General features: G+C 44.0%; 2 protein-coding genes across 3 annotated transcripts in view; both read right to left on the bottom strand.

Annotated features, from left to right (window-relative positions):
* masp1 (MBL associated serine protease 1) overlaps positions 1–2,620 on the bottom strand; it is a 24,670-nt gene extending 22,050 nt beyond the window's left edge. Inside the window, exons 1-2 of one of the 2 annotated variants that reach the window (XM_072391819.1) lie at positions 2,527–2,620; positions 530–746 (exon numbers count right to left, since the gene is read on the bottom strand). In XM_072391819.1, the coding sequence (XP_072247920.1) occupies positions 530–746; positions 2,527–2,531 (222 nt within the window). In that variant the 5' untranslated portion in view covers positions 2,532–2,620. The remainder of the gene's footprint in view (positions 1–529; positions 747–2,526) is intronic. The other variant, XM_072391818.1, reaches the window with a different exon arrangement.
* A 5,860-nt stretch (positions 2,621–8,480) lies between these two features.
* LOC140313853 (transmembrane 4 L6 family member 1) lies at positions 8,481–13,173 on the bottom strand. The gene is made up of 5 exons (XM_072391830.1): positions 12,949–13,173; positions 12,649–12,717; positions 9,106–9,260; positions 8,817–9,009; positions 8,481–8,656 (listed from the first exon to the last, which is right to left on the bottom strand). The coding sequence occupies exons 1-5, from the start codon at positions 13,123–13,125 to the stop codon at positions 8,636–8,638; spliced, it is 615 nt and encodes a 204-aa protein (XP_072247931.1). The 5' UTR covers positions 13,126–13,173; the 3' UTR covers positions 8,481–8,635.
* Between the last annotated feature and the right edge of the window lie 1,741 nt (positions 13,174–14,914).

Here is a 14,914-nt window from a genome sequence, read left to right as displayed (position 1 = left end):
CTGCAGCGTACATGAAGAAGTGGAGCGTTTCCTCTGTCCTGAGCAGAGGAAACGCTCACATATGAGAGTAAAAGCTAAAGCAGAGGAACCTTCCTGTCTGTCATGGTGGAAACTGCCTAACCCTGGGGAGACTTCAGGAGTCAGGCACACAGAGGGGCCCCCGGTGCCTTTGTTTGTTTGTTTTTGGGACCTGAAAACCGTTTACGGCGTTTTAGGTGATCGGACCAGCTGGTCTCAGACGGTTGCCATGGTGCCCAGTGACATCATTAGAATATGAATATATATGTGTGTGAAGTAATGACGATTTGGTCCAGTTTGAGTTTAAATGATGATGTAATGGAGCAGCCCTGTTGTCATGGTTATAAAGATAAACAGTAAATTGGTGTTATGACTCGGCCATGACCTGCCGGAGCCTCTTCGGCTCGCCTTTATTTTCTGGATCAGGAGCTGCTCTGAGGGCAGCCTCCGATTGGTTCCTGTTACCATCTGTCACAGCATTTTCTGACCTCATTCAGAGGCTTCGTCTCACCTTCACAGAGTCGTACTCGCACAGGTAGGACGGTTCCAGGTCGAAGTGACTGAAGTACAGTCTGACCCGGAAGCCTTCTGGAACGCTCATGTTCCAGCGCAGCTCCGTCTTTGGGGGGTACGGCTCTGGAAAGTTTGGCGACTGCAGGCTTCCGTACATTTCTGTCAGCAGCCGGGAGCCAAGTCCGAGCGAGACGAGCAGCAAGGTCAGGAACAGCCTGAGAGGAGGAGGAGTCATCAGGGATTTCATCAGAATGCGGCTGCCCTAATTCACACCTGTTCATAACACTGAGTCACATGACCTCCCTCTGCTGCTGCCACAGGACACGAATCTTACTAAAATAATTCTGAACATTTGGGTTGAAGGACGGCACTGAATCTGTCATCTGTGCCACAGGCCGATACATCCCATAATGGCATCCTCTGGTGATGCATGAGAGCAGCTGCAGGTGAACCCAAACAGGAAGCGCTCTCTGAGGCGCTGGATTTACCTGCCAGCCTCCTTCCTGCTGATGAGGCTCGTTTTTCCTCGCTGTAGCTTCAGGGGACTTTACAGATGCCACTTTGTTTTATGCCGGTTTCAGTTGAAGAAAGAAGTTCTGCTGAGGTTCTGCTCTGAGTCGTGTTCTCTCTTCTGGTTTCTTAGTCTCTGTTCTGTGTATTTTCTTTGAGCTTCATTCCTTGTATTCTGTTTTAGTTCTCAGTCCTCACTGTTAGATTCTGTTGGGTTCTTGTCAGTCAGCGTTTTGCTTGTTCTTTGTTCCTTCCTCAGCAGAACCTTTTCTTTCTGGTAATAAAGTAGTCCCCTAACCCACCTGACATGGGTCCTGACCTCAGGCTGAACATGAATCCTTCCCCTAACTTTAGAACTCAGCTGGATGATCACCTGGTTAATGTCAGACCATCACAGCTCTAACTGACCCTGTAATAAAGTCTGTTTCCTGCTTCCAACCTCATCCAGCTGCCTGAGTCTCAGCCTCCAGATGTTCGAATCTGTGTTACAGTTCAGTTTGGGCTGGAACAGAAGCTGCTTCCTGTGCCATGTGTGAGCTCGTCTGTAGTCATGTGACCTTACTGGTTTACTGTGACTGATCCAGAACATCAACGGTTGTTAAAAATCCCACTCACACTTCTGCTGCTGCCCCCAGGCTCTGGAATAAGCCCCCCCCCCCCCCCCCAGATGCATCTTATTTCTGACCTGGCCTCTTTAAATCTGGGCTAAAAACCTACTTATGTCAGATGGCTTCTAAAACCACTTCGTATGATGACACTTTTATCTTATCTTATTGGATTTTGTTGTATTTTATTGCTTTTACTGTTCTTTTTTTGTCTTTTACTTATTCGTTTCTTCATCTGTTATCTGCTGTAAAGCACTTTGGTACCGAAATGGATTGTTGTAAAGGGCTGTATGAATAAATTACATTTAGTCTGGAAAAGGCTCTGGACCCGATCACCACAGTAAAACCATGAGCTATGTCCAACAATCGCCTCACAGTCATGTTTCTGCCTGTGGAGCTGCATAAGAACCAGGAAGCTGCCACATGTGGAACCAGCTGATCCAGCAGAACCCATCTGAACTGGACTCCATCCTACTTCACTGAGTTTCATCGTAGAATATTTTCAGAGCAGGTTCTGCTGATTGTTTCTGGTCCAACAGTTTGAAAGACAAACCCAGATAAACCAGGGACACGTAAGAATTTTATCTGAGCAGATTTCTGCTGCTGCCAGGATGGTTTCCCAGGACAAACTTTCTCTTTTCTCATCTTAAAACGTGTTTCTGACATTTTCAGTTCAGGATTTCTGTGGAGGAGGATCAACAAAATCAGTTCAGGTTCTGTCTCCTGGTCCAATTGAAAACAATAAATGTTCTCTACACTGACAGACAATCGACCCGTTGTTATGGTTCAATGTGCGCGCGCTTATAACTGTGCACGGATCGATCATTATCGATCATTTGGGCTGAACCAAACCACAATGCGTCAACATAAACTAATTTACCTCATGATGAAGAAGAAAGTTCTGCCGCTCCGGGTAGATCCGTCCGCTGACCAACTGACGGACTTCAGACTGAGGTGTGACCACGGTCCGTGAGCCTGACGTCATCACGCGGACTGGAGGAATGACGTAACCTCTGATGGAGCAGCTGGAGCTGGTTCCGTTTCATGGACTCGGTGTCATGCACTTCTGCTGGGGTCTTTCTGGACTTGAAAGTTCTGAGCCTCAGCAGCCGAATCCGAACGGAGTGTGTCCCGAACCACCTCCAAACACAGAGGGTCACAAAACCAGGTCCAATCAGGTCCAATCAGGTCCAATCAGGTCCAATCAGGAAGTAAATCCTGTGCTGTACAGGCTGGATGGATCATAAGCTTTACATTGACTAGATAAAAGTGCTGATTTTTAAAAAAAATGGAAGCTGTTCCTTTAGCAACGATTCAGAACATTTCTTTCTTAAAGCTAAAGAATTTCATTGTAAAGTTTTGAATGTTCTTTACCATCCAAAAGATTTTCTTTCTCACAGGTTTAATGTGGACACAAACACATGCACTCTCTGTAATTCTGATATTGAAACAGTCTTGTAATAAATGAGAAGATTTCTTTCCAGTTAACTTATAAAAAACAAGTTTGTCCATCTTTACCTTTTTAAATAATTAGATGTGGCTTTTGATTAGAAAAGAAAATTCTCCTGTTCTTAATGCTTTTAGAACTGACTTGAATTTGTTTAAAACTACATTAAAACACTGTGATTTTGCCCCTTTGTTTTCTGAATATTTGAGGTAGCTTTTTGATTGATTTGGATTCTTGTATACAGCTCTTTTTGGAGTTTTTAGTGACCTCCTTTTAACTGTTGACTGAGGAAAACCTGCTGTTTTAGTGCTTTTAGACCCACCTAAAGCCTTTGATGCAGCGGATCATAACATCTTGTTGTCAAGACTTAAACAATGTGTCGGTACCAAAGGCTCAGCCTTGACCTTATTTAAATCCTACTTGACCGAGGGCAGGTTTTCTGTTAATTTAGGGGATTGTTCATCCTCTAGCGCCCCTCTCATTTTTGGTGTACCCCAAGCATCCATTTTAGGGCCAATACTTTTTAATTTATATGTGCTGCCTGTGGGATCTATTTTCAGGAAGCATGATATTCCATTTCATTGTTTTGCAGATGACATTCAGGTATTGTTACTGATTAAATCAGACAGTAAAAATCCAGTCGAATCATTACTCGATTGTCTAAGTGACCTTCAAATCTGGTTAAAGTCAAACTTTCTCAATTTCAATGAGAGCAAGACTGATTGATTTGGTTTGGAGAATAAAATCCACCTGAACGTGGCATTCTTGGCCCTTTGGCTCCATACAGTTGCTCTGCTGTCAGAAATCTGGGTGGGATTTTTAACAGCTCTTTAAGATGAATAATCAGATCAGTGAAGTTGTGAAGACCAGCTTTTTCTTGCTGAGAGAGATTCTAAGTCATACCTTCCCCTTAAAGACTTGGAAAAAGTTAAACATGCTCTCATAACATCTCACTGGATTACTGTAATGCACTGGTTTGAAATATCTGTATCAGTTGCAAATTGTTCAGAATGCTGCAGCTCGTCTTTTAACTTTTATCAAGATCACGATCATATAACTCCAGACTTCCTTTTTCTGGTTCTATGTCTGTTTTAGAACTGATTTTATGATTTTATTCAATTCAATTCAATTCAGCTTTATTTATAAAGCGCCAAAATACAACAAATGTCATCTCAAGGCACTTAAATAATACAGACCATCCATCCATTTTCTATACCGACAGTCCGTTAATCGGGTAGCGGGTGGGCTGGAGCCTATCCCAGCAGTCATCGGGCGAAAGGCAGGGTACACCCTGGACAGGTCGCCAGTCCATCACAGGGCCACTAATACAGACCAATTCAAGCCAATTGGAATTCAATTCATTGTAATCATAATCCCATGAAATCCAATTAATTAATTTCAAAGTAATCCAATTAATTCATATAGAGTCAATTCAAAAATTAATATCCTATCTAAGGAAACCAACAGATTGGACCGAAACTTGTCTTCAGTCCAATCTCCCGTCCTGAGCCTGAGGGACTGTGGAAAGGAACGACTCCCTTTAACAGGAAGAAACCTCTGGCAGAACCAGAACCAGGAAGAAACCTCTGGCAGAACCAGAACCAGGAAGAAACCTCTGGCAGAACCAGAACCAGGAAGGGTGGCCATCCGCCTCGACCAGCTGGGGTTTGAGAAGACAGAAAAGAGGGAAAAGAGGGGGGAAAAACACCATAACACCATTCAAAGGATACCTGCTGGAACAGGGAAACACAAGTTAATAACCACAATAATGTCACATGGACAGAAAATCATTTGAGAAATTAAACGGGGAAAAGAGAGCAAAGTGAGGAAAGGTGTGACAGATGAGCTCCCCCAGCAGGCTGGGCCTATAGCAGCTTAACTATGGGATGTTTCAGGATTACCTGAGCCATCCCTAACTATAAGCTTTATCAGAAAGGAAAGTTTCAGCCTGATCTTAAAGGTAGAGAGGGTGTCTGCTTCCTGAAGCCAAACTGGCAGCTGGTTCCACAGAGAGGGGCCTGATAACTGAAGGCTCTGCCTCCCATTCTGCTTTTAGGGGCCTGATAACTGAAGGCTCTGCCTCCTGTTCTGCTTTTAGGGGCCTGATAACTGAAGGCTCTGCCCCCCATTCTGCTTTTAGGGGCCTGATAACTGAAGGCTCTGCCTCCCGTTCTGCTTTTAGGGGCCTGATAACTGAAGGCTCTGCCTCCCATTCTGCTTTTAGGGGCCTGATAACTGAAGGCTCTGCCTCCCATTCTGCTTTTAGGGGCCTGATAACTGAAGGCTCTGCCTCCCATTCTGCTTTTAGGGGCCTGATAACTGAAGGCTCTGCCTCCCATTCTGCTTTTAGGGGCCTGATAACTGAAGGCTCTGCCTCCCATTCTGCTTTTAGGGGCCTGATAACTGAAGGCTCTGCCCCCCATTCTGCTTTTAGGGGCCTGATAACTGAAGGCTCTGCCTCCCATTCTGCTTTTAGGGGCCTGATAACTGAAGGCTCTGCCTCCCATTCTGCTTTTAGGGGCCTGATAACTGAAGGCTCTGCCTCCCATTCTGCTTTTAGGGGCCTGATAACTGAAGGCTCTGCCTCCCATTCTGCTTTTAGGGGCCTGATAACTGAAGGCTCTGCCTCCCATTCTGCTTTTAGAGGCCTGATAACTGAAGGCTCTGCCTCCCATTCTGCTTTTAGGGGCCTGATAACTGAAGACTCTGCCTCCCATTCTGCTTTTAGGGGCCTGATAACTGAAGGCTCTGCCTCCCATTCTGCTTTTAGGGGCCTGATAACTGAAGGCTCTGCCTCCCATTCTGCTTTTAGGGGCCTGATAACTGAAGGCTCTGCCTCCCATTCTGCTTTTAGAAACTCTGGGAACCACAAGGAAACCTGCAGCCTGAGAGCAAAGTGCTCTGTTGGGGAAATATCCAACTGTGAGATCTTTAAGATGTGATGGAGCTCGGTCATTAAGAGCTTTATATGTGAGGAGAAGAATCTTAAATTCTATTCTGAATCTAACAGGGAGCCAATGAAGAGAAGCTAAAACTGGAGAAACATGATCTCTGCTGTTAGATCTCATCAGAACTCTGGCTGCAGGGTTTTGGATCAGCTGGAGGCTTTTCAGAGAATCTGTGGAACAGAACAATAATAAGGAATTACAGTAGTTCAGTCCTGAAGGAACAGATGCATGGAGCAGTTTCTCTGCATCACCCTGAGACAGGATGGTCCTGATTTTAATGATATTACGAAGGTGAAAGAAGGCAGAAACCTGTTTTATATGTGAGTCAGAGGACAGATCCTGGTCAGAAATAACTCCAAGGTTCCTCACTGTAGAACCAGAAGCCAAGGAAATACCATCTAGAGTAACTATATAACTAGACAATTTCTCCCTGAAGCGCTCAGGTCCAAAGAGAACAACTTCAGTTTTGTCTGAATTTAAAAGCAGACAGTTCTGAGTCATCCAGGTCTTTATGTCTTTAAGACAGGCTTGTAGTCTGACCAACCTGTTGGTTTCATCTGGTTTCATAGATAAGTACAGCTGAGTATCATCAGCATAACAATGGGACTTTATGCCATGCTGTCTGATAATGTTACCTAATGGAAGCATGTATAAAGTAAAAAGAATTAGCTAACAATAATTAGCCAACACTTCTGAATCAAGAGTAGGTTTCTTAAGTAAAGGTTTAATTACAGCAACCTTAAAAGTCTGAGGTACATATCCTGTCAACAAAGACCGATTGATCAAATCCAATATGGAAGTATTGATTAAGGGGAAAACCTCCTTGAACAGTCTGGTTGGGATTGGGTCTAAATACAAGTTGATGGTTTAGAAGAGACTATTGCTGTTGTTAGCTCAGAAAGATCAACTGGACAGAAGCTGTCTGAATACAAATCAGGTTCTAAAGATACTTCTAAAGCTGCTCTACTTGATGATACATCAGTGATAATAATGGGAAGGATTCCATCAATCTTCTCTCTGATAGAAACAGTTTTATTGTGTCACGTCTGTTAGTTTTGTTATGTTAAGGTTCACTCACATCACATGTGCTTTCCCTTCAGCTGCACTCCATGCCCAATCACCCTCCTCAGTATTTAGTTTCCAGATCTTCTCATGCACTTTGCCAGATCCTCACCGTCACTGAAGTCAAAGCTACTCATATCACAGCAGGTTTGGTCTCATGTTTTTCCATAGTGTAGGTTTTTGTATTCCGGCTCAGCCATGATTTTTGTTGTTCTGTATTTAAATAAATCAAGTTTTTACTTTGGAAATATCTTCACCCGGATCCTACCTTCACCACGCCATGCACCACACTATCCAACATGACATATTGATAAAGAATGTCATGAAATCATCACTGCTGAGAGTTAAAGGAACACATGGCTCAGCAGAGCTCGGACTCTTTGTCAGCCTGGCTACAGCGCTGAAGAGAAACCTTATTCTTATTTTCTTCTATCGATGATAAATAATAAATTGTAGCTATACAGGCTTTCTTACAAGTTATTAGACTATCATTCCAGACTAATTGAGACTCCTCTAAATAAGAGGAACACCATTTCCTTTTATTTTCTTTAATTCCAAACCTGTACTTCAAACTGGTGTTTTCTATGCTCAAGTTATGAATCTATTACTTGTTTTTTTGTACATGGGCATTTGCTGTACTCTGTTCTTTGTGCTTAATTTAGACTATTTAAATGACAATTGGATTTTGTCAAAATCTAAAAAGCACTGATGCTTTCAGCTTCTGCCTCAACACAACTTCCTTTATTAACATGTGAAAAAGACACAGGGCAGGTATGTGAGCCACATCCAGCTGTGAGTCACATCTGTGGAGTTGCTATGTTTAACTTTGTCATGAAGCTGCTTCTTCAATTCTCAACTTTTCAACACTCACCTGTCAATTGGGAGTAAATGATCACACTGAAACTTTTATTCTTATTAAAACTTTATATTCAAAATAAAGAAAAAATACATAAACCAGAAAGTGATGGGTTAGGGTTACCCCCAAACCTTTCTGTTTACAGTGTGTTGCTGTGGTTTTTGATCACTCAGAGTCTTCTGTAAGATCTGCAGTTAATTATGATCACAGGCTTCGTCAGTAATTCTGACTCCACAGCTCATCTTCACACAACATATGTGGGTTTCATAACACATAAATATCAGTTTAAATAATTTAAGAGGTAAACAAAGGCTTTTAAATAGACATCTTCAGTGATACTTAAAAACAGTTGAGAAACTTGACAAATAATTGATGAAAAGCTAATCAATCAATTTTGAAATCTGTCATGAATTACAGAATATTTATAAACACTACTTTTTATCTTTAAAAACAAAAGCCTTCAGAGTGAAACAAAACATATTTAAGTGAACTTACATTAAACCTATATTTAGGACTAGCTCAGCATACACATGTAAACTTGATCTTAACATTACTGATTGAATAAAGTGCTTCGGTGCTTCTTAACAAAGAAGGGAAGGATTGATTTCATCATGAATTTTCAGAGCTGGTTTCCTCAGTGAGGATCCACAGAAGACCGGATCCATAATGGGTCATCTCAAACTGAAACTGGGCTGATCTGTAGAACCCACACAAACACAGAGGTGAGTCTCTGTTTTAAGCCACAGAGGACTCAGAAGGTTAAAGTTAGATTTGATGGACACCAGAAGTCACTGGAGTTTTAACTCTTATCCAGACTTTAACCATGTCCTCACCAAGAGAAAAAGCAGAGCACACACCTTGTTGTGGCAGAAGCCCTGACCCACGATCAGTCCCAGCAGGGAGTTGAGGATGTTGGCCCCACAGAGGACAGTCTGCAGGGCGCTGGTGGCTCCCATCACACTAAACAAAACCACATTCCACTGAACCACAGACCTGGGCTCCAGACAAACCCCAGACCACAAAGTCCAGTTATACAGATACCCCAAATGTCTAAGGATTGAGAAATGACACAAAAAATTAGACAAGTTCGTTGAAGATGAGGAAATATGAGAGCAGAGAGGACAAGGATGAAACATCGTGTCTCACTGATCGGGGAGGGGCTGCAGCGGGACCCCCCAGGTTGGACCGCTGGGGGTGTTGTATAGACAGAGAGGACCCTGGGTAAGACCAGTGGCACTGACCAGGAAGCAGCTGCCAGCAGCCAGCATCCCTAAGCAGGAGTACAGCATCTGGCACAGCATCTGAAAGGAGAAAGAGAGAGAAATCTGCAACACCCGACAGAACATCTGCAACACCTGCAACACCCGACAGAACATCTGCAACATCTGACAGAACATCTGCAACACCCGACGGAACATCTGCAACACCCGACAGAACACCTGCAACACCCGACAGAACATCTGCAACATCTGACAGAACATCTGGAACACCCGACAGAACACCTGCAACATCTGACAGAACATCTGCAACATCTGCAACACCCGACGGAACATCTGCAACATCTGCAACACCCGACGGAACATCTGCAACACCCGACGGAACATCTGCAACACCTGCAACACCCGACGGAACATCTGCAACACCTGACAGAACATCTGCAACATCTGACAGAACATCTGCAACACCTGACAGAACATCTGCAACACCTGACAGAACACCTGCAACATCTGCAACACCCGACGGAACATCTGCAACACCCGACGGAACATCTGCAACACCTGCAACACCCGACGGAACATCTGCAACACCCGACAGAACATCTGCAACACCTGCAACACCCGACAGAACATCTGCAACATCTGACAGAACATCTGCAACACCTGACAGAACATCTGCAACACCTGACAGAACACCTGCAACACCTGACAGAACACCTGCAACACCCGACAGAACATCTGCAACACCTGACAGAACATCTGCAACACCTGACAGAACACCTGCAACACCCGACGGAACATCTGCAACACCCGACAGAACACCTGCAACACCCGACAGAACATCTGCAACACCCGACAGAACACCTGCAACACCCGACAGAACATCTGCAACACCTGACAGAACATCTGCAACATCTGACAGAACATCTGGAACACCTGACAGAACATCTGCAACACCTGACAGAACATCTGCAACATCTGCAACACCTGACGGAACATCTGCAAAACCTGCAACACGCGACGGAACACCTGCAACACCCGACAGAACATCTGCAACACCTGACAGAACATCTGCAACATCTGACAGAACATCTGGAACACCTGACAGAACATCTGCAACACCTGACAGAACATCTGCAACATCTGCAACACCTGACGGAACATCTGCAACACCTGCAACACCCGACGGAACATCTGCAACACCCGACAGAACATCTGCAACATCTGACAGAACATCTGGAACACCTGACAGAACATCTGCAACACCTGACAGAACATCTGCAACACCTGCAACACCCGACGGAACATCTGCAACATCTGACAGAACATCTGCAACATCTGCAACACCTGACAGAACATCTGCAACATCTGACAGAACATCTGGAACACCTGACAGAACATCTGCAACACCTGACAGAACATCTGCAACACCTGACAGAACATCTGCAACACCTGCAACACCCGACGGAACATCTGCAACACCCGACAGAACATCTGCAACACCTGCAACACCCGACAGAACATCTGCAACATCTGACAGAACATCTGCAACACCTGACAGAACATCTGCAACACCTGACAGAACACCTGCAACACCCGACGGAACATCTGCAACACCCGACAGAACACCTGCAACACCCGACAGAACATCTGCAACACCCGACAGAACACCTGCAACACCCGACAGAACATCTGCAACACCTGACAGAACATCTGCAACATCTGACAGAACATCTGGAACACCTGACAGAACATCTGCAACACCTGACAGAACATCTGCAACATCTGCAACACCTGACGGAACATCTGCAACACCTGCAACACGCGACGGAACACCTGCAACACCCGACAGAACATCTGCAACATCTGACAGAACATCTGGAACACCTGACAGAACATCTGCAACACCTGACAGAACATCTGCAACATCTGCAACACCTGACGGAACATCTGCAACACCTGCAACACCCGACGGAACATCTGCAACACCCGACAGAACATCTGCAACATCTGACAGAACATCTGGAACACCTGACAGAACATCTGCAACACCTGACAGAACATCTGCAACACCTGCAACACCCGACGGAACATCTGCAACATCTGACAGAACATCTGCAACATCTGCAACACCTGACAGAACATCTGCAACATCTGACAGAACATCTGCAACACCTGACAGAACATCTGCAACACCTGACAGAACATCTGCAACACCTGACAGAACATCTGCAACACCCGACGGAACATCTGCAACATCTGACAGAACATCTGCAACACCTGACAGAACATCTGCAACACCTGCAACACCCGACGGAACATCTGCAACATCTGACAGAACATCTGCAACACCCGACAGAACATCTGCAACATCTGACAGAACATCTGCAACATCTGACAGAACATCTGCAACACCCGACAGAACATCTGCAACACCCGACAGAACACCTGCAACACCCGACAGAACATCTGCAACACCTGACAGAACATCTGCAACATCTGACAGAACATCTGGAACACCTGACAGAACATCTGCAACACCTGACAGAACATCTGCAACATCTGCAACACCTGACGGAACATCTGCAACACCTGCAACACGCGACGGAACACCTGCAACACCCGACAGAACATCTGCAACATCTGACAGAACATCTGGAACACCTGACAGAACATCTGCAACACCTGACAGAACATCTGGAACACCTGACAGAACATCTGCAACACCTGACAGAACATCTGCAACATCTGACAGAACATCTGGAACACCTGACAGAACATCTGCAACACCTGACAGAACATCTGCAACATCTGCAACACCTGACGGAACATCTGCAACACCTGCAACACCCGACGGAACATCTGCAACACCCGACAGAACATCTGCAACATCTGACAGAACATCTGGAACACCTGACAGAACATCTGCAACACCTGACAGAACATCTGCAACACCTGCAACACCCGACGGAACATCTGCAACATCTGACAGAACATCTGCAACATCTGCAACACCTGACAGAACATCTGCAACATCTGACAGAACATCTGCAACACCTGACAGAACATCTGCAACACCTGACAGAACATCTGCAACACCCGACGGAACATCTGCAACATCTGACAGAACATCTGCAACACCCGACAGAACATCTGCAACACCTGCAACACCCGACGGAACATCTGCAACATCTGACAGAACATCTGCAACACCCGACAGAACATCTGCAACATCTGACAGAACATCTGCAACATCTGACAGAACATCTGCAGATGTTGAGCGTTCTGCCACAGAGGCACTGCGTCCTGTTGGAACTGTGACATTTGTGCTTACCCTCCAAACATAAGTGCGTGAAGAAGGTTTGAGACAAATGTTCAGTGGCTATGAGTCACGGACCTGTTAAACTTTAAATTAGAGCATAACCAATCGATAGAAATGCCCCTCCCCCTCAGACTGTCAGGATGAGCGCACCTGACTCCTGAATGCACAGCAGCCTCTTGTCTTGCTGATCCGGATGAACGCTTGAGCTCCGAGTAAAATCTGAAATCAGGAGAAACATCAGTGGAACCTCATCATGGCTTTGGTCTGTGACATTTATCAGAGCAGAGGTCAAAACGTTATGTAGGTTTGAATTTAAGGAAGTTCAGTAGGAAGTTAATGGAATGTTTCTGAGTCACTGCGTCTGACTCAGCATCAGAGGAGAGGAAAAAAAACATGGTCATGTGATGAAACACATCTGTGCTGGAGGACAGGAGTCACACTCACACATACCAAGAAGCCGGAGCCCCACAGCCCAGTGGCCCAGGTGGCTTCTCTGGTCACATGAGCTTCCAACAGGAAGTGGATCTTTAGCTCAGGAAGCAGCAGCAGGATGTTGGACAGAATGCAAATGATCGCCATGGGAACCAAAGACACACCAACGCATTGCAGACACTTTGACACACACATCTGTCTGGCATGAAAAGGTTAATGTGTCTGAAGTTAGAACTGCGCTGATGGTAACAGTTAACCTGAAACACACAAACGCACCTGTCTTGTTTAGTTTCTGTTTACAACAAATAGATTGTCTTTATGTGATCAACATGTCTACAAACAGCTGGAGACAAAAACAAAGTAAAACCATTTCGTTAATGAATCAAATCAATAAAACGTCACCAGATTTATTTCATTCTTGGCCCAACCTGCCTGTTGCCTCGAGGCTGGGATAAGCTCCACCCCCCATGACCTACACCGGATGCAGTGGGTGCAGAAAATAGATGACGGATTCTCAGAAAGTAAAGAAAGCTCCACTTTTTTTTGGTTAGTTGTTTTTTGTTTCATGTTCATGTGTTAGAGCACAAATAATTCCTTAGAAAGCTTCATATGTGCATTATTATTATTATTGAAAAAACTGTCATCTTATTTAATGAAAATTAATTGTAATGAATTGATTTTAAAATGGCTAAAACTAAGTGAGAATAATCATATTCCCCTCACAAAGTGCAACAGAAAGCTTCATTCAGTCCCTGAGAACATCTTCTTCTGACTGATTACCTTCATTTTCAGACGGGCAACATTGACCAACAAGAGAATCAAGTTTTGTTGGAGTAAAGTTTAGGTAGCTGTCAAGCGCAAATGTAGGACGAACAGATGAGCAGACGGGTGTTAAGCTGACTTTACTTAAACAGCTCCAGATGCTGCAGAGGCAGGATTGAAAATCATAGAAAGAAGTTACAATAACACAAATAAAGAGTTGGGACTGGGTGGTATATCTTTCCTTTCTTAAAAACGTTCTACAAATGACTCACAACAAGTTTTGCTTTTATTCTGATCATCCCTTTTGTAAATTTAAAGTTCAACTGAACACAAGCTGAAAGAAGACGAAAGGCCCTGCTGTTGGACAAAAATGAAAAGGAAAATATAACTTTACGTGGAAAGCTACAAGCTAAAAACAATGTCCCAGCTACCAGGGAGCTCATGACCCTGCACAACTTCAAACTAACTTTAAATAAATGTATGTTGTGGCAGGACGAAAATATTGACTGATGGACTGAAAATAAGAAACTGAAAAACATGATTCCAGCAACAATAGTGATCTGATAGCTGACCTCAGAGCTCTAAATACTGAGAGGGTTGATGAACGGAGTGACAGCAGGTGAGAGGTTACCAGCAGACAGGTGTGACTGAGACCAGGGGACAGACCCAGACACCTGAGGACATCTAGGGGTAAAGACAAGGAACAGGAATCCAACAGAATCTAACGCTGAGGACTGGAAACCAAAACAGAAAAGAAGGAATAAAGCTCAAAGAAAACACAGAACAGAGACTAACAAACATGGAGCACAACATGAACGAGACACAAATCAAACATTTACTGAGTAAAATACTTTATTTAAAATGATAATATATAGAAAATATATAAATATTCATACAAAAATCTTTTTTGGTCCATGTCTGAATTCTCTAACTTTATATTTCATATTAAGAAATAAATACAAAATCAACCAGCTGAACATTTAGGTGTTTTGAATTAAAGCTTAAAGTAAATCAAGTAAATTAATCAATCAATCATTTAACTTATTATTTAACTTATTTAAAGAAAAATAAATATCAAAACCCTGAACTGTGAATCACTGTCACAAGTTGCCATTAATAAGAATCAACTCACCCTGAAGATTTCAGTCCAGTTTCATCTTAGTCTGAGGAACAAAGAGACTTTTATAGGCAGACACACGAGGACACGCCTGCTGACTGAAAC

Source organism: Leuresthes tenuis, unplaced genomic scaffold, assembly GCF_036924035.1.
Source record: "Leuresthes tenuis unplaced genomic scaffold, fLeuTen1.0.hap1 SCAF_9, whole genome shotgun sequence".
Classification (NCBI taxonomy): Eukaryota; Metazoa; Chordata; class Actinopteri; order Atheriniformes; family Atherinopsidae; genus Leuresthes; species Leuresthes tenuis.
The sequence above is the reverse complement of the archived record's forward strand: the minus strand, read 5'-3'. Positions and strand labels throughout refer to the sequence as shown.

Excerpts from the sequence above, each read along its gene's own strand:
- LOC140313853 (XM_072391830.1), bottom strand. The coding sequence starts at position 13,125 with ATGTGTGTGTCAAAGTGTCTGCAATGCGTTGGTGTGTCTTTGGTTCCC. Across the intron at positions 12,718-12,948 it reads TGTGGGGCTCCGGCTTCTTG|ATTTTACTCGGAGCTCAAGC; the intron begins GTATGTGTGAGT and ends TCCTGATTTCAG. Across the intron at positions 8,657-8,816 it reads AGGGCTTCTGCCACAACAAG|ATCAGCCCAGTTTCAGTTTG; the intron begins GTGTGTGCTCTG and ends TGGGTTCTACAG.